This window comes from Myxine glutinosa, chromosome 10, assembly GCF_964187855.1.
Source record: "Myxine glutinosa chromosome 10, kmMyxGlut1.1, whole genome shotgun sequence".
In the NCBI taxonomy this organism is placed as follows: Eukaryota; Metazoa; Chordata; class Myxini; order Myxiniformes; family Myxinidae; genus Myxine; species Myxine glutinosa.
The window spans coordinates 103,924,298-103,943,592 of record NC_136270.1 but is presented as its reverse complement, the minus strand read 5'-3'; the positions used below and the strand labels follow the sequence as shown (position 1 = coordinate 103,943,592).

Here is a 19,295-nt window from a genome sequence, read left to right as displayed (position 1 = left end):
TTTACCACACCCAAAGCTGGTGTTGCCATCGCCTTAAGTGATAGAATCCCTGCTCGGAAGATTGTCTTTAAGGAAATTTATAAGGGACATCTGATAGCAGTGGAATTGTATTGCAACACGCAAAATATCATCATTGTGAACGTGTATGCACCGAGTGAACCCATGGAAAGAAGTGTTCTTTTCCACTCTGCATGACTTTGTAAAAGGATTGGATACAACCGCTTTCATCTGTATTGCTGGTGATTTCAATTGCACTATCAACCCTTCCGTAGACAGGACCGGTCATGAACCCCATCCGGCTTCTACGAAGATTTTGGAGAACATCATCAAAAATCAGCATCTGAAAGATGTTTGGAGGTTGCAACATACAACTTCACAGTGCTATACATGGTGCAGATGCCATGATGGGAGGATATCAATGGCAAGGCTAGACAGATTTTACGTGAATAAGCCAATGCTAAATGTGGTGGCCACAACCCAGATACTCTCAACTGGTTTCACAGACCATTACCTGGTTTCAATGGGTTTTAATTTGCCTCTAGCCTCAGGTGGTAGTGCGTATTGGTCACTTAATACCCACCTGCTGAATGATATGAAATTCAAAGATGCTTTTCGAGCCGTGTGGGAAAGAATTCTGTCTTCCAAATTTGAGCATGCTAACCTTCGACTGTGGTGGGACCTCACAAAGAGTCAGGTCAAATCGTTCTGTCAACAATATAGTCTTTATGCCACTAAATTGCAAAATCTCTCGATTGATTCATTAAAGGCTGAAATTGCAGCCCTGGAGGAAAACATTAATACAGCTGGGAAAGACATTACAGGTGACCGGCTGTTATGGACTAAAAAGGCAATCTTGTCTGATTTGGTACGGCAGCGGGCATTGGGCACCCTGGTACGCATGAGAATGAGTTATTTAATGTTGGATATGCCAAATAAGGCCTTGTTTGGTTTGGAGAACTCTGTCAAAAAATCACAACAGATCCACGGGCTACGTGCTGCTAATGGGTCAATAGTGACCTCCCAACAGGAGATTAAGTCTGTTTTGAAGGGTTTTTATACGAACTTGTACTCCCCCCAGAGCATAAGTAATGAGACCTTGCAGGAGCTGACTACTGGGCTTCCGAGACTTGAGGAGGACCAGCAACGCACATTGAACATGTCAGTTTCGGCTGCTGAACTTGAAACTGCTATGCGGAGGATGGTAAAGCCTCTGGGATTGATGGTTTGCCCGGAGAGTTCTATAAAACTTTTTGGAACCTTGTGGGACCTGACCTGCTTGAGGTATTTGATGAATGCCTTCATGTTGGAGAGCTTCCCCTGTCCTGCAGAAGAGCAGTCATGTGCCTGTTGCCAAAGGCTGGGGACACTCAACTAGTCGAGAACTGGTGGCCTGTCTCATTGCTGTGTGCAGATTACAAGATTTTGTCGAAGGTTTTAGCAACCCGTTTGGGAACTGTGATCACCTCTATTGTGCACCCTGACCAGACCTACTGTGTACCAGGAAGGTCAATTTATGACAATATATTTTTGATAAGGGATATTATTTCTTGTAATAAGTACTTGCGTGCCAGTTTTGGGTTGTTGTTTCTTGACCAAACAAAGGCTTTTGATCGAGTTGATCACACATATTTGTTTTCTGTACTGGAGCGGATGGGTTTTGGCGAAACTTTCATTTCCTATGTCAAGCTGTTATACACTAACACAGGGGTTCTTAACCTTTCTAGTGTCGCACCCCCTTTAGCAATTGTTGCTCGTCTCCACGCCCCCCCTCCACCTACATCTGACGAAGCCGCTCGTTGGGGAGAGCGCGAGAGGGGTTGAATTCTAGGTGGTCTGTGGTGCATTCTGAGGGGTTTGTTCGTTGATATTGAAGCCAGCCAGGGCTGGGCCCTGGGCCCTGGCTATTGACGTAGATTCTGTTAACAGCCAGGGCCTTAAGCATGGCAGCCAGGCCGGGCCCTAGCGGGCCCTGGCTTATTTCAAACACTGGATCTGGTACCCCTGAACAGATATTGTTCAAGAATGCCTGTGATTTGTCTGCTAGTTCAGGATGGGTTGTCCTCAAGTGGCGTTCCAAACGTTTTGGCCGCATGGCATCATTGCTCAGAGTCTTGTAACATATAACGCACTGAGGAACCTCTGCGTCACCCTTTTGAAGTGCCACAAATCCGAACCTGATGTACTCGTCTTGGTATTTCCTCTTTTTCGCACTCATTGCCATTGACTTCGATTCCAGTTAATAATCTGTCGGAAGAAAAAAAGAAGTGTTAGTTGAGACTGAAACAAACTAGGAATTATATAAGGCGCTATCTTTTCGGTTAATTAATTTTTTTCAGTAGGGGGATTATAATTTCCATTTGGGGTTATTTAGACGTTTATACTGCCGTCCCGCGCCCCCTCTGAAAATTGCTCACGCCCCCCTTGGGGGGTGCGCCCCACAGGTTAAGAACCGAGGCACTAACACCTTCTGCATGATGAAAGTAAACAACAGTTTATGTCCCCCTTTTCCTTTCCGACAGGGTATCCGTCAAGGTTGTCCCATTTCTGGACTTCTGTATATAATTGCCCTTGAACCACTCTTAGCATCCATCAGGCAGCGAATAACTCAGGATGTGGGAGCCGTTTTTGGTTCAGGATTTGTGGTCACAGCTTATGCTGATGATGTATGCATTCTGATTAAAGGCCCAAGTAGTGTTGCTGCAGTGCAGCGTTGCCTTAAAGATTACTCTGTGGCCTCTTCCGCCGAAGTAAATTGGGGCAAGAGTGTAGCCTTATGGTGCGGTTCAGCTAACCTTTCTTTAACACTGCCACCATCACTCCCACATAATTTAGAGTGGAAAACAGATGGGGTCAAATATCTTGGTGTCTATCTCGGCAACCAGGAAGTAGAAATGCAGAACTGGGAAGGAATGATTGAACAAATTACACACCGGTTGAAACGATGGGAAGGACTGCTGCGATCTCTTTCTTATAAAGGCCGCACTCTTGTTATAAATAACTTGATAGCAGCAAGATTATGGCATAAACTAATTGCCTTGCAGCCACCCAAGGAGTCGATGCCAGCCATCCAGCGGGTCTTGGTTAATTTCTTTTGGAATGGATACCACTGGCTTCGGCCTCAAATACTGTACCATCCTCGGAAGGAGGGTGGACATGGAATTGTGGATGTGTCCACCCGGCTTATGGCTTTTTGCCTACAGTCTGTGCAACGTCTGTTGTATGCTGAAGAGCTGCCCTGGCGCTCATTTGCGGGTTTTTTGCTGCAACAAGTGGGAGTCTTTTGTTATGATAGGCACTTGTTCTTGGTGAACCTTGACCGTGTCAGCTTAGTTTCAATCCCAATTTTTTATCAGGGTTTGCTGAAAGTTTGGAAAGGTCTTGGGGTTCATCGTTGCCTTGAGGCTTATAATTGCCGGATGTTTATCCAAGAGCCTATTTTCTATAACGGGTTTTTTTCCATGCATTCCTCATAGTCCGACTTTGATTAGGAAATTTACTCAAGGGGGAATTGGCAATGTTTGTGACCTGAAGGATACATCTGGGACAAAATGGATGTCTGCTGGCAGGGTGGCGGCCATTCTTGGTTTAAGATCTGTGCGTGTTGTCAGCCAAATTATACGCATCGTCAAGAGGAAGTTTAAGGAGTTAAATATTGGCTGGGAAGGTATAAACAATGTCGAGGATTTTCGGCTGTCCTTCCCTGAAATTAAGGTGCTCCCAGCTCTCCAGTCGAATGGTGAACTTGTATCTCATTTTCATTTGGTAACAAAGGTGGGTATTCACAAGCTCCTTCGAGAAAACCAAGCATCACCCTTCTCCGGAGTGGCACGAGTGGCCTTGTGGTCAGAAAGGTTAGGGCCAGGGTCTCCTGCCATGCCACTGTGGCCTAATATGTACAAACTACCTATTTACGGGTTCCTAGCAGATATCCAGTGGAGATTATCACATTGGGCTCTCCCTACGAACACCTTAGTTCATCACCTTGATAGCTCAGTGCCAGTAGCATGCCCCTTCTGTGAACAGAAGGAGGATTTTTTTCATGCCTATGTGAAATGCAAAAGACTAATACCTCTTTTCTCGATTCTCACACACCTTTTTGATCAGTTGTCCTTTCCTTTTACTTCACATTCTTTTGTTTTTGGTGTACCTTTCAGACCCTCCTGCAAGGACTCTGGTGTTCTCCTAAACTTCTCAGCTGCTACAGCAAAATATGCAATATAGAAATCAAGGAAAATTAAAATTGATAATGGGCATGGATTTGATGTTGTTCCTATGTTTAAAGGGCTGGTGTCTGCAAGAATAAGGTTAGAGTTTGATTATTATGTGGCGAATGAAAATGTCAAACTCTTTGAGTGCAAATGGTGTATTAATGAAGCCTTATGTGTCGTGAATGAATCGAACTTGGCCTTTTCTTTTTAATAATAACATTAAGAGCTGTGTTGTTTTTTTCCTATTTTTTCTCTCCTGTAAAATTTTGACTTGACCTGGTGTGTTTTTGTGAAATAAATGGTGTTGCAAATTCAAATTCTCTCTCTCTCTCTCTCTCTCTCTCTGTCTCTGTCTCTCTGCCTCTCTCTCTCTCCCTCTCTCTCTGTCTCTCTGTCTCATACCCCTTCCTTGGCCATGCCTTATTCACCCTTTTTTTGTCTCAAGGCCCCAAAAAGCATGAAGTCGGTGCTGCAGGCAGGATGGCTGCTCACTGTTGCCTTTGGTAATGTTATCGTGCTATTCATTGCAGCGACCGCTCCTCTGGCTCAGGTAAGAACTCCGCAGAATGTGTGGTGCTGAGTTGTTTTGACATAGGTCCGACGTAGTTGACGCCTCAAAAACAATATGTTGTCAGAAGTTTACAATAGATATTTCCAATTCCTAAGTTGACATTGAATAGCGGTTTGTAGTTGAGAATCCTCAACCACAAACCACAACAGAGGGAGATTGGGATTGGTGGGCATAGCTGAGCGGGGATTCATGAGGATTTCAGACATTGCACTAAAACCCAATGTTGGCTCCTTTCATTGATTTTGCAAACCATGTGCTATGTTCTTCAATTGCTAAAGCAGTTTGTTGCCACATCCACACATCTTACCACTGTTCAAAAGGCCTGATTCTCAGTGATTGCTTTTTGGAAAGCATTTCCAGATATCCATTAAGGACTAAAGTGTCTTCTGAAAAGACATTGGTTCCGCTCACAGTAAAATTATTTTCAGTTCATCTGATGAAGTTTGGGGATCACAAATGAAATGCCTGAAACACAATCTGCTCTTTTCTTTCAAAAATCAGTAAAGTAATGCTTCAATTAGATATAATTGTTGGTTGGCTGCCGTGTGTGTGTGTGTGTGTGTGTGTGTGTGTGTGTGTGTGTGTGTGTGTGTGTGTGTGTGTGTGTGTGTGTGTGTGTGTGTGTGTGTGTGTGTGTGTGTGTGTGTTTGTTTGTTGGTTATACCTTGTTAGAAATGTTGGCATGTCTTGAACTATTGTGAATCTCTTTCTGGTATGCGTTTTTGAATGACCCATGCACTATGTCATAAACAGCCCCTAGTGGGCTGACGGTCATCTCTTGAAGTTATAGTTCAGACCTCTGCTGATTTTGGGGACCATGCTGGGAGCTCCCCTGATCCACTGGGATGCCCCCTGATATGAAATTGAAGCACCTAAGACCGAGCCATTAAATAGAAGGGCCGAATCGGGCTTCCAAGTAATCGCCCATTATATAAGGGAAGAGTGGGGATGCAAAGTTTCAATGGGTAACACCCCCCCCCTCCCCCAAACCCCCTCCCCGCGCCCCCTCCATGAGTTAGTGTTGTGGGTTATGTAATTGATGTTATGTGACATGTTGCTTTAACTGGTCCTCCTACAGTGGTTGGAGTTTTTGCTATTCGCTCTGCTGCTGTTTGTGGTCTTCATCATATTCTCCATCATGGCAATTTTCTACGTGTATGTGGATTCTGCTGAGAACTGCGTGAACAAAGACTTGCAGCTAGTTCAATGACAATAGCAGAGGCCATTTGGATATTGCGATGGTCAATCAGAATGTTTCGCATTCATTCACTTAGAATGTCTTATACTTATAGCAACTGTGAAGATGGATTTTACAACCCCTTCTTCGCCATCGGTTTCATAATACTGTCTTTATATATTTATTACCTCCCTGCAAACGGAGTAAACAAAATACCAAGTCTGATGAGGGCTGATTTATTTAAATCTTTTTTGAAATTTGCTTCCTGTGGTCTGATGTACAATGCTTTTTTTTGGGGGGGGGGATACAAATCTTGATGCACAGAGTATTTCAAAAGTCTGGAATTGTAGGTAATATTAAAAAAAATTGAGGTGGATAGGATGCTTTGAACTGATAGAATGGTCCCCACATAGTCCAGATTTAACGCCACTTGAATTTTCTAATGGGGACACCTGAAATTAGTGGTTCATACCATTAGACCAAATGCTATTGGAGATTCAAAGAATGAAATTGAAAATGAATGTGCTAAAATCGATGTGCCAATGTTAAGGAACGCTAAAACAAACGCGGATGGACAGACGGACGAGACCCAATCCATAAGCCCCTGTTTTGGACGAAGTCCAACAGGGCTAATAATAATTGATATATGTTTGCATGTCAGTGGCTTGCAATTTGAGCAGTTATTAAAATAAAATTGTAAAACAAATATCCCAATAGTTGAGGACATTGGAAGCACACTGTAGATCATAAACAGTTATAATTGCTATTATGTTTCATGACATTTGTCTAAAGTTGCTCAACATTTTATCATTCACACTTTTATTTCTTCTGCATGTGGCATTTTTATTCTGTGTCTCCTCCTGTTCTACTATTCAGAAGAGGAACAACGTCGTAAATACACAGCATATAATGTCTGCTTCATAGGATATTTAGTTGGTGGTTTCATTTGCTGATACTTTGGTGCCAATACTAAAGATGTTATGGCATCCTTTGTTTAACCCCACCAGCACAGCTGGGGTTTAGACTAACCCAAAGTGTTTCTATTGGCTCATAACTACCCTGATTGTTTCTATCAATATAAATGGCTCCAATCTATCCTCCATCTGTCTCATCCAAACTGCACAAGCAATGAATTGTAATTTCACTTACTATTGCAAAATTTGTTGTATAGAAACTGAGAAACTGAGGTCAAAATCGACCTGCTGCTCTAGTCTCAGCGAAAATGCATGTTTTTCAGGGAAGCAAACACAAGAAGGTGGTGTACTTTGATTACATGTTCCAAAGAAGCCAAATTCAGTTTGATATAACATGCAGGCAGAATGGCCGAGTGATATGCACGTGCCTCGAGGCTGTCTGGCCTGCGTTCCAAGCTCAGCCCAGCTATAAATTGTCATCACAGTGTTTCATAGGCAGGGTGATTCATCAATGGGTGTGCTGTCCCTCAGATGGACATTAAACTGAACTATCTGCTGGAATTAGGTGGTGGACTTGAAGGATCCCAAGGTGCCCTTCGTGAATAGTAGGCGAGCTATCATCGGCACCATCGCCAAATTCCAAACTCCTGCCATAACTACTGCCAGGAAAGCAACAGCAAACTACCCAGTGTAACTCTTGACACAAAACCGCTTAGAATATATATATATATATATATATAAAATAAAGTTTTTGTTTGTTTGTTTGTTTGTCTGCACAAGCTAATCTCCTGAACGGTGAAAGATAGGAGGAAACCTTCAATAACAAAATGTCGGGACAGGCCTCGGGAAGGTTATAGGCTAGGTAGCGAGACCGGGCGATGCCCACCTTGGCCGGGCTGGGCCCATTTCGCAATTAAAAGCTGAGCTGAATTATAGTAGTCAATCTTCTACGGCCGCGAGTAAAAGCTGAATTATAGTAGTAAATTCATTCAAAAAGAACCCGGGCAACGCCGGGTGCGTTCGGCTAGTATATATATAAAAGAACGTTTTTGTTTGTTTGTTTGTCTGCACGCACTAATCTCCTGAACGGTGAAAGATAGGAGGAAACCTCTGAAACAAAAAATGAGGGGACGGGCCCCGGGAAGGTTATAGGCTAGGTGGTGAGGTTGGTCGAGGCCACCTCGGCCGGGCTGGGCCCATTTTGCAATTAAAAGCTGAGCTGAATTATAGTAGTCAATCTTCTACGGCCGTGAGTAAAAGCTGAATTATAGTAGTAAATTCATTCAAAAAGAACCAAAAATGTCGGGACGGGCCGTGGGAAAGTTATAGGCCGGTCGAGGCCGCCTCGGCCAGGCTGGGCCCATTTCGCAATTAAAAGCTGAGCTGAATTATAGTAGTCAATCTTCTGTGGCCATGAGTAAAAGATGAATTATAGTAGTAAATTCGTTCAAAAAGAACCCGGGTAGATTTAGCCAAGGTAGATTTGTGTAGGTAACATGCTCCAACTGTTGTGAAGAAGAAGAATAACCACCACCAATCCACCATGTAATAAGTCGAGGACCTGTTTAGCCCGGATGTTGGATTAAGGTGTATCTTTGTCCCCATTACGAGGAATGGGACATGTTAACTAGTCATAGGGATTATGTTAACTACTTCCCTGTTCGTCGTTACCTATGTGATTGATCCTTTGTCCCTTATGGCACCGCAATAGCTACTAGTGAGAATACGTATGTATGTATGTATGTATGTATGTATGTATGTATGTATATATATATATGTATATATGTATATATATGTATATATGTATATATATATATATATATTGTTACAGACGCGGTTTTGGATGTTAGTTTACCGAGCGGTTTGGTATGACCGCGTCTGCACAGTTTACCCGATTATACTCGAACGTTGGCCGAGTCGCGCTACGCTAGATCAATGAAGGAAAGGACACAACGGCTGGGTTAAATGACACGACAACAGGGGTACAGTTCTCAAGACCTCCGGAGGAGGTTATAATATTTGTATGCAGAGCGTTGAGATTACAAGGACAAGAGGTACAGCATAGGAAGGTAGGCACTTAGACACACTTATCTTATTCCCGACAGACCACAGATAAACGGGACAAGACTGACTCACACAGGGATTGATGGCAAGGAAGGGCAGGTAGTCGCTGGACAGCACAAGGTGCACCTTGGCTCAGGGACAGGATAGCGCGGTCCAAAAGATGCAGGGAGGTATCGTCGCGCTGGAGGTGGCGTCTGGTTCTCTTCAAGCTGGGGGCGCATCTCTCGTCACCTCCGGTAAGTGGCTGCGTATATCCAGCGGGGAGTGACACGCCCTCGGCTCGTTAGCTCTGCCCCAGATGGAATCGGCCCGCCGCTTCTTATTGGGTGCGGGGGGTTACCGGGCTCCGCCCTTGACGAGGAGCTGACAGGGAGCCCCTATTTGGTAACCCCGTCGAGCACATGGGCAATGGCGGCTAACCAAGCCGGAGTGAGGACGCACACTCCCCGCGCGCTGTTGTTGTAGTTGTTGTTGTTGTTGTAGTTTCATGAGGAAGATGGGAGGAGGTATGGGGAGGTCCTAAACTCACTACTGGTGCCATACAATCACATTCTGGTGCAACGAAGAGTCAGAATTAATGGAAACGAGTCCTTAACTGACATAGACTATGAATAACTAGCAAGATGTCCTATAGTTGTCTACGTGAGATGCGGTGAACCTGGGCACGACATTTAATGGGGGAAAAAGGGGAAGGTCGGTTCTACAGAGTGTTGTTTACAGACAATGGGACTAGGGAATGGGGGATTGGGGATAGTTGGGGAGTATTGGGGAAATAGGGGAATATTTACAAGCGGATATGGATGGAGGCCAAATCCCATATCCGCAACATTGCACCCTTCTCTACCCTCGGGGCGTCCCGACCCGATAAATTTTTACTTACTTTAGTGTGGCACTCAGATGTAGTTCCCTCTACTATTAACTCTACCCTGAGTGCGACAGTTTTACAGATGTTCACAAATGAGTAAATATGTCCCCCTGCGACGTTGCACCCTTCTCCTCACAGAAACACACCCACAGGATAACCGAATCGTGGAAAGAATCCTCAAACTAAACATACAGCCGGTAGGGAGCATTATTTACAATTGACGCTACTTTATTTACAAGACTAACCCAGGACCTGTGATTGTTCTTTCTGGGGGGGAGACAGTCTGCTCTGCATCAATGCACCATTAAAGCACCCAAAAACGCACCAAAGCACCCTCAAGCACCAATCGGTGCAGTCACCATTGTTCATGAAAATAAAAACAACAACCCCTAACCCTGCAGGTGTCTCTTGCTCTTCGGCTCCCTCTGCTGGTTATTATTATTGTCTTCCAGTTGTTGTCTTTCTTTCATTTTCTTACTGGCGGCCTATTTGCAATAAAGTGTGCCCCATGTGTCTTTTTTATTTTCTTTATTTATGGCCCACAGGGCCGACTACGTGTGGTTCACCTGTGGGGCATCGGTGCCCTGTGGCCAAGGTCCGCCAGCAAGATTTCGGGCCCTCGTGGCCGGTTCCAGCAGAGGGGCCATGCCCCAACCCATGGGGTCCATCAGTGGTGCTCGGCCACAGGCATGTGGTCCATAATGTGGTGCATCGATGCAGACAGCTGGTTCTGAGAGTGCCGGGCGCACAATGGCCGACTCACGCACGCTCCCCTCGGCACCCAATGGCGCACAGGTCATGTGGGAGACAAAAGGGGAAAGACAATGAGCGAGGGGTAAGGTCACAAGGGTACACATCAATAAGGCAATGCAAGGCGAAATGCGTACGGAGGGCGAAGTGAGAAAGCTCGTCCCTACCGTACGTCACCCCCCTGTCACCTACCCTACCCTTGCCCTTACCCCATATGTACAAAAATCTACACATTTACAAATTCGTCACTACTGTCACGTCTTCCCCATATTTCCCCTATACCAAATTCGTCTCCACAATCCCTCTATCCAAAATTTGCCATCACCAAATTCATCATCAATCCTCATAAGGAGGAAGAGATGGAACAACAAAACACAATGTCACACCCACGTCATGATGCGTCTCACATTCCAAACATCTGCACAATAAAATAACAAAACATGGCATGGTGTGGAGGTACGTCATCTCAGGTGAGTGCATGTAGATGGTGCGAGGAGACTTCAATCCTAACTATCCTCTAAATGACATTAACACACTTTACACTACCCGGGGTCTTTCCCTGCCAATCCATTGGCCAACTTACTCTATGGGTTCTAAAAACCAATTCCCATTGACCAACCTGTGGTGCTTTTCAATTTGGGGTCTCACTCCCCCGATTCATCTCCCGGTGCCCTCGCACAATTTCTGGGCCGCGACGTGTAGCTCTCCCAGCAGGTCTACCCACCTGCACACCCCCACCACTGCAGTTGCCTCTGAGCTTACCTGCTCCTTACCCTAACCTAACTACCTGGGGAAGGCCCTCTGGCGCTCTCCCCACTCGGTGCCCTCTCTGGCACTGGGCTACCCGGGTCCGTCCTCCGGATCCTCGGGCCCCACTGACACTAACGGCTCCCAGAGCCCACCTGCGGCCTCACCTGGCCGACATCCTCACAGTGGTGGAGTGCCCAACCAACTACACACACTAACAGGCTACACGCCCAGCCATTTCCACAACACTAATGCACCCATCCACAATACCATTCTGCAACCGCACCACAAATGCCAATATCCAACCACAATTTACCTATACCCTCTACCTAACACTTACACTACCCGCCCCGGGTACTCGTGAAAGGGGTCCACTCTTCCCCCATCCACACCTTCGCACCATGCACACCACTCCGTACCACTTACTCCATGTACTCCACACACCTGTACTGGCACACCTGTGCTCTCATACTTGGTGCCGCCTGCACCCTTCTCTCCCCAAGCGCATTCGCGCTGATCCACACACTCACTACTCACACACTGCTCCACACACCTGTCCAGTTGCACACCTGTGCAATCACACCTGTTCAATTCTCAACCACACGGCATCATCTCATCTAACTACTCCCCTCTGAAACTTGCGCTTCCCAGTCGTCCCTTTAAACTATTGCGCTCCCTCGTCATTATCATCCACTCTAATCTACCTGCGTCCCCTCTACAGGTATCAGTCACTATCTAAACTTAACGTTACCTAATGTCATCTTCTAGGGCCCTACACACAATATCCTAACCCACCCGGGCTAGTTTTCACTGCCATACACCCCATAATCTATAGCGCATTTGCCCCACATAAACTATAGCGCATTTGCCCCCCCATGGGAAGGGTGGCAGGGATGCCACCCTTACCCACCGGGCCCATCGCTCACTACCAATTTTGCACATCAAATTTCAACAAATCAAAAATTTGCCAATCACTGCCCATCATCTGCCAATCATTACTGCCAATCCTTTGCCAATCATCAAATTTTGTTTTTTTTCTAATTTTGGGGCCAAAACACTATCCTCGTCATTACAGTCTACTATATCCTAGCCTCGGTGCGTCGTGACATCATTAAACTCGGTTCGTAAAGCCGAGCAATGAATTCGGGTGGTTCGGTTGCCTGCAGGTTGAATCCGTCCGGCTTTCGGTTCAAGGGAGGTGGTTTGGTTGGACCGAGGCTCCACGCACCATCTCGGCGCGGCACCTTGCGGTCCCGGGCCCGATGGCTCAATCTCCCCCGGTCGGAACCCCGTCCCCACGAGGGGGCACCGTTCCGCTTCCTCCCACTCGCCCTCGAACCGGACCGGTCGCCTCGCCCGTCAAGGCCCGGACTCGACCGTGCGGGGCGGGGCCAAGCCCGAATCGGCAACGACGCTTCGAAGAGAAGCGACGCAGCATCGACCCGCGCCGGGCCTCGCACCCAACAAAGCACCCCTCGCACCGAGCGCTCGCATCGGCTATCCGTCGCCCTAACCGCTAACCTGGTTACCGTCGATGCTTTACTTGCATGCTCACAAGCATACGCTACCCCTTTCACCCTCACAAAAACACACCCATTCGCCGACACACACTTTTTCCCCCCACGCGTGCCATTTCCACTCACACGGGACCCTTCACCAACGCCCGGATGCTTCCTCGATCCCAAGCGCGCGAAAATTATTTTGTCGCTAAACATCCTCTTACAAAATCTCCCCGCACAATATACAGCACGTCTCACCTTCGGGGTTCTTCTTCCTCCCTGCACCAAAACCTGCAAACTTCCATTTGGATTAGCGAGTACAGCATCAGGATGTGCATTTAGACTTTGAGCAATTTCCATTCCTTCCTCCGATTGTTGCTCTTTTAACTTTAAGTCCCCGGTCTCTCCAATTTCAACTATACCCATAATTTCTTTGTTCACCTCGACGACCGTTGGCTTTAATAAACTTCCCTCTACCTCATCGGTCGCCGGCTTTTCCAAACCCCGGGTCGCGATTTCTACCCCCGTCATTGTACCCGTGCTTTCCTCCGCTTCGCTCAACCAGCGCTTTTCGACCCGCGTTACCTCGTCGTGCACCCCTGGGACCCTTTCGCCCAACTTGCGGTCTCTGTCCCTCTGCTCCCTTGCCTCTCTATCGACCCTCATTCCGTTCGTTGTTGCTTCAATTTGGTTTCCCCATTGTTCCATTCTGGCTTCCATTTTGTTTAACAATCGCTCACTGTTCCTGTTCAAAAGGGCCTCCATTTCAGCCATAATTAATTGCATGTCTTCCACCGTTGGTACAAAGGGCGCGGCAAAATTTGGTGCCGCTGTAACCACGTGCGCGAGAGCGCCATTTTGTGCACCTGATACCTCCTCAACCACACCTTCTTTACTCTCCTCCACCATTTTCCCCACTTCTTCCCTGGGGTCCTGGGTCGATTCTACCCCACTCTCCTCTACCGGAACCCAGCCGTCTTGATCTGCCATAGCGCGACTTTCAAAATTCGGGTTTTTATTTTTTTTTGTAAAACACAATCAAATTTCGCCGTTATAATTTCGAGCGCGTGAAACGCGCTCCGGATCGAATCCCACTTCCCGACACCAAATGTTACCCTAATGGTACAATTGGTGTTCCAAAATTTGGGCCTAACAAATTTAGTCCCAGGTCCGAATCCAACTCCTCGACACCAAATGTTACAGACGCGGTTTTGGATGTTAGTTTACCGAGCGGTTTGGTATGACCGCGTCTGCACAGTTTACCCGATTATACTCGAACGTTGGCCGAGTCGCGCTACGCTAGATCAATGAAGGAAAGGACACAACGGCTGGGTTAAATGACACGACAACAGGGGTACAGTTCTCAAGACCTCCGGAGGAGGTTATAATATTTGTATGCAGAGCGTTGAGATTACAAGGACAAGAGGTACAGCATAGGAAGGTAGGCACTTAGACACACTTATCTTATTCCCGACAGACCACAGATAAACGGGACAAGACTGACTCACACAGGGATTGATGGCAAGGAAGGGCAGGTAGTCGCTGGACAGCACAAGGTGCACCTTGGCTCAGGGACAGGATAGCGCGGTCCAAAAGATGCAGGGAGGTATCGTCGCGCTGGAGGTGGCGTCTGGTTCTCTTCAAGCTGGGGGCGCATCTCTCGTCACCTCCGGTAAGTGGCTGCGTATATCCAGCAGGGAGTGACACGCCCTCGGCTCGTTAGCTCCGCCCCAGATGGAATCGGCCCGCCGCTTCTTATTGGGTGCGGGGGTTACCGGGCTCCGCCCTTGACGAGGAGCTGACAGGGAGCCCCTATTTGGTAACCCCGTCGAGCACATGGGCAATGGCGGCTAACCAAGCCGGAGTGAGGACGCACACTCCCCGCGCGCTGTTGTTGTAGTTGTTGTTGTTGTAGTTTCATGAGGAAGATGGGAGGAGGTATGGGGAGGTCCTAAACTCACTACTGGTGCCATACAATCACATTCTGGTGCAACGAAGAGTCAGAATTAATGGAAACGAGTCCTTAACTGACATAGACTAAGAATAACTAGCAAGATGTCCTATAGTTGTCTACGTGAGATGCGGTGAACCTGGGCACGACATTTAATGGGGGAAAAAGGGGAAGGTCGGTGTTACATATTTATGTGAATGTATGTGAATTACCATTCAGGTCTTTGCTTATCCGTGTGTAGTATATTAAGTTGTTGTGTAGTTGTTGTGGTTGGAGGGTCAGGAGCCCTTCTGAGGGAGTGGCCGGAAACGGAAGTGACCGGAAACGGAAGAGGAAAAGACACGAGGAAAAAAGGACGAGTATTATTCTTCCTCGCCCCGCTCCGACCAAAAGGTGGGATCGACCTTGCGCTGCGTGGAAAAGCGGCGTTCCGAAGCCTGTCTGGCGAGAGGAATCACCGGGACGTGTACCGGCCCGGTGGAGACGTCAAGTTGACGTGGGGCCGTGCATCGACCCCGCGTCTGGTATCGTTCGCGGCACCGTCTAAACCGACGCGTGCGGGTCGCACGTTGGGGCCTAACGCGCCTTGCAAGCGGCGTGGGGTTTGGCTTGCTCTACCGTATCCGCTTCGCGTGGCCACGAGGGGCTGCAGCCACGGTGCCTGGTACGATACCTGCCCGGTGGAAACACGTCCACCCGGGGTTCGTTCAACCGCCCGAGTGCGGCGACGGCGACCATCATCTTGGTCAGGAGGGGCCCAGAGACATTGTGCGGGACCGAGACCAAAAGGGTGTCGTGAGTACTCACCGGGACACACATGTATAAGATAGCCATCTTAATCCTAGGGAATTGATTGTGAATTGGGAATTGGTGATGATTGTGTATTGTTGATTGCTCGGGGAAAATCTCCGTGGTTGTGTCATTGAAATTGTATGGTATCATTACCATTGGAAATATATCCTTGAACATCAGTTGTCTCCTGGGTGAAATTCATATGGATTGCGTGGCGAAAGCGCATATATAGTACAGCTTGCTGGCGGAGTTCCTCTCACGGTCCGGGGGTCACCGAGACCCGGTATTCACCGAGGGGACCACGTAACAGAATTGGGGGCTCGTCCAAATTACGATTTGCGGTTTCGCAATTGGGTCTACGTCCGGGATTTAAAATTGTATAAAATAATAAAATAATAATATTTTTTATTAATTAAAATTTATTAATTAATTATTAATTGGTAAAAAAAATTTGAGAAATTGGGGTAAAGTCTTGGGTGAAGGTTAACAGGTGTTAACGATAGGCACCATGGCGTTTGTGGCACAGAACTTTGGGGTAACCCCGAGTGAGGCACAGTTCCGAGCGTTGCTAAAGTCGGACCTCTTGAAATTGGCCAAACATTTTAACTTGGAGGTCCGAACTAATTTGAGGAAGGCAGAGTTGCAGGCCACGGTGATACAATCTATGGTGGGATTAGGAACATGGGACGAGTTAGCCTGGGAGTGGCTACCCGAAGAACCCGAAGACGTTGAGCTCCGGAAACTGGAGTTGCAATTACGGAGCCAGGAACGGATTAAAGAAGAAGAAAGGAAAGCAGAAAAGGAAAGAGCAGAAGAAGAAAGGAAAGCAGAAAAGGAAAGAGCAGAAGAAGAAAGGAAAGCAGAAAAGGAAAGAGCAGAAGAAGAAAGGAAAGCAGAAGAGAGGAGAGAAGAGAAGCAAGCAGAGGAAAGGAGAGTGGAACGAGAACTCCAGGAAAGGTTAAAAGAAGAAGAAAGGAAAGCAGAAAAGGAAAGAGCAGAAGAAGAAAGGAAAGCAGAAGCGAGGAGAGAAGAGAAACAAGCAGAGGAAAGGAGAGTGGAACGAGAACTCCAGGAAAGGTTAGAAGGGAGAAAAGCAGAGGAGAGGAGAGCTGCAAGGGACCTCGAAGCAGAGGAGAGAAAAGCGGAAAGGGAATTAAAGGAACGTGACATGGAGCTTCAGCAAGAAATCAAATTCAAGGAGCTGGAGTTAATGAGAGAACGGGGAGAGGCACCACCCTTGCTGACGGGGTCGACACCTAACCAGAAAACCTGGGATGTGGGCAGACATGTGAGGCTGGTTCCACCGTTCAGTGAAAAAGAAGTCGCGAAATTTTTCCCACACTTTGAGAAAGTGGCTCGACAATTAAACTGGCCGGAGGAGGCCTGGACCATACTCGTGCAAAGTGTGCTGGTGGGGAAAGCTCAGGAAATTTATTCGGCGCTACCAATGGACCAATGTGCAGATTATGAGGTACTGAAGAAGCACATCCTCAAGGCCTATGAGTTGGTTCCGGAAGCTTACAGGCAAAAATTCAGGAATGCCAGGAAGAGGGAGAGTGAGACCCATGTGGAGTTTGCCAGAGTGAAAGAAAACATGTTTGATCGGTGGTGTGAGTCAAAAGGAGTCGGGAAAGACTTCGAGACATTGCGGGACTTGATCCTGGTGGAGGAATTCCAGCAGTGTGTCCACGAGGACATCAAAGTGTACCTGCAGGAAAAGAAGGTACCAAAGTTGTGGGACGCAGCCACCATGGCAGATGATTATGCCTTAACCCACCGAATAGGGGTCCACGAACCTAACTCCTCGCCTAGATCTCCGCAGGGGAGGTGGGGAACAGCAGGTGCGGAGAACGACCATACATGGCGGCGGCCTCGAGATGATTATGGGGACAACTATGATACCCCACCGGTTCGAAATCAGAGGGATGCGGGCCCAAGACAAACTTATAGTTCGGGGGGCCCGAGGCAGACCCCGAGTTTTTCCTCCGGGCCTACTTGCGCGTTTTGCAAGAAACCTGGACACTTGATGTCCAGTTGTTACCTCATGAAAAGGGACAACCCAGAGCGGAGTCCGACTATTACAACTCCGAATGCGATGGCTAGCGTAAGAAATCGCCATCAAAAGGGTTACCAACCATTTATTTCAGAGGGGTTTGTGTCACTGGATGGAGCCTCGACTAACCGGAGACCGGTTAGGATATTGAGGGACACAGGGGCCCATCAATCTTTAATGCTTGAAGGCATTTTGCCATGGTCCGAGGAGACGGCAACGGGGGATAGTGTTCGTTTACAGGGGATCGGGGGCGGTGTTAGTGCTCCCCTTCAGGTCATCCAGTTGGAGTCCGATTTGGTGTCAGGACCGGTCACCGTCGGTTTACAAGCCACGCTTCCTGTAGAGGATGTATCTGTGGTTATCGGGAATGATTTGGCCGGGGGTCAAGTTTATGGTAACCTGAGGGTTGGTAAAGAGCCCAGCAGGGAAAATAACATCACACCAGCTCGGGATGGCGACCAAAGTGCCAAGTTATTTGTAGGGGGACTGAACTTCAAAACAGAGGAAGAAGTTCTGACCTCTGTCTTCAACAGATATGGGCCGCTGGTGGAAGTGCGGTTGGTAAGAGACTGGGAAACGCAACAGTCAAGAGGGTTCGGCTTTGTCACGTTTGCCAGCACAAAAGACGCCAGAGAGGCAGAGAAGAATTGGAATGGCAAGGATTTGGAGGGTCGGACCATAACAGTAGGGAAGGCATTTCGTAGGCGTCGAGAGGTCTACAGGAGAGGACAACTGGGCGGTAGTTTTGGTAGTGGCCGAGAAGGAGACCGCTATTCATGGGACTACAGGGACCAGTGGTCCCACCCTAATTATTAGGGAAGTTCTGAGAAGTTGAAGCACTGAAGGCGGCGGAGCCGCCGAGCCAAGATTCCTACACGAATTAACCGTGAACGCCGTTCCTAAAGGCGTCCATGTAGTGAACTTTCATGCACGGACTAACCGTGAACTCCACGTTCCTCAAGGCGCCCATGTAGAGAACTTTCCTGCACGGACTAACCGTGAACTCCGCGTTCCTAAAGGCATCCATGTAGTGAATGCTCGGCTTGGCCTCCCGGAAAAAGTGCTATCGAGTTGCTTAACTTTGGATCTTTGATCAACCCCTTAACCTTCATTCCCAAGAAACTGACGGTCAAAGTCAGAGGGTCATGAGATGGAGTTTGATTTGGCAGGGACAATGTCGTTGTTGGTACTTAGTCCAGAGGGAGTAATCTGGAGGGGTTGTGGTGAAATTTTGGTTGCTTTATTTTTAAGTGATAACTGTGCCCGGGGGAACGGATAATGTGGGGGGGGGTTGAGTTATCTGGTTTGTTTCTCCAAATTGGCCGGCAAAGAAAGTTTTCGCTGGGTTCAAACTTTCTTTCTTGAAGGGGGGGAGTGTTACATATTTATGTGAATGTATGTGAATTACCATTCAGGTCTTTGCTTATCCGTGTGTAGTATATTAAGTTGTTGTGTAGTTGTTGTGGTTGGAGGGTCAGGAGCCCTTCTGAGGGAGTGGCCGGAAACGGAAGTGACCGGAAACGGAAGAGGAAAAGACACGAGGAAAAAAGGACGAGTATTATTCTTCCTCGCCCCGCTCCGACCAAAAGGTGGGATCGACCTTGCGCTGCGTGGAAAAGCGGCGTTCCGAAGCCTGTCTGGCGAGAGGAATCACCGGGACGTGTACCGGCCCGGTGGAGACGTCAAGTTGACGTGGGGCCGTGC

The 19,295-nt window shown here is 47.6% G+C and overlaps 1 protein-coding gene across 11 annotated transcripts in view; it reads left to right on the top strand.

Moving 5' to 3' along the window:
* Nucleotides 1-7,056, top strand: part of LOC137417105 (solute carrier family 15 member 2) — a 450,049-nt gene extending 442,993 nt beyond the window's left edge. For all 11 annotated transcript variants that reach the window (XM_078785954.1, XM_078785950.1, XM_078785959.1 and 8 more), the window contains 2 exons: nucleotides 4,654-4,758; nucleotides 5,858-7,056. In XM_078785954.1, the coding sequence (XP_078642080.1) occupies nucleotides 4,654-4,758; nucleotides 5,858-5,989 (237 nt within the window). In that variant the 3' untranslated portion in view covers nucleotides 5,990-7,056. The remainder of the gene's footprint in view (nucleotides 1-4,653; nucleotides 4,759-5,857) is intronic.
* The last annotated feature ends 12,239 nt before the right edge of the window (nucleotides 7,057-19,295 follow it).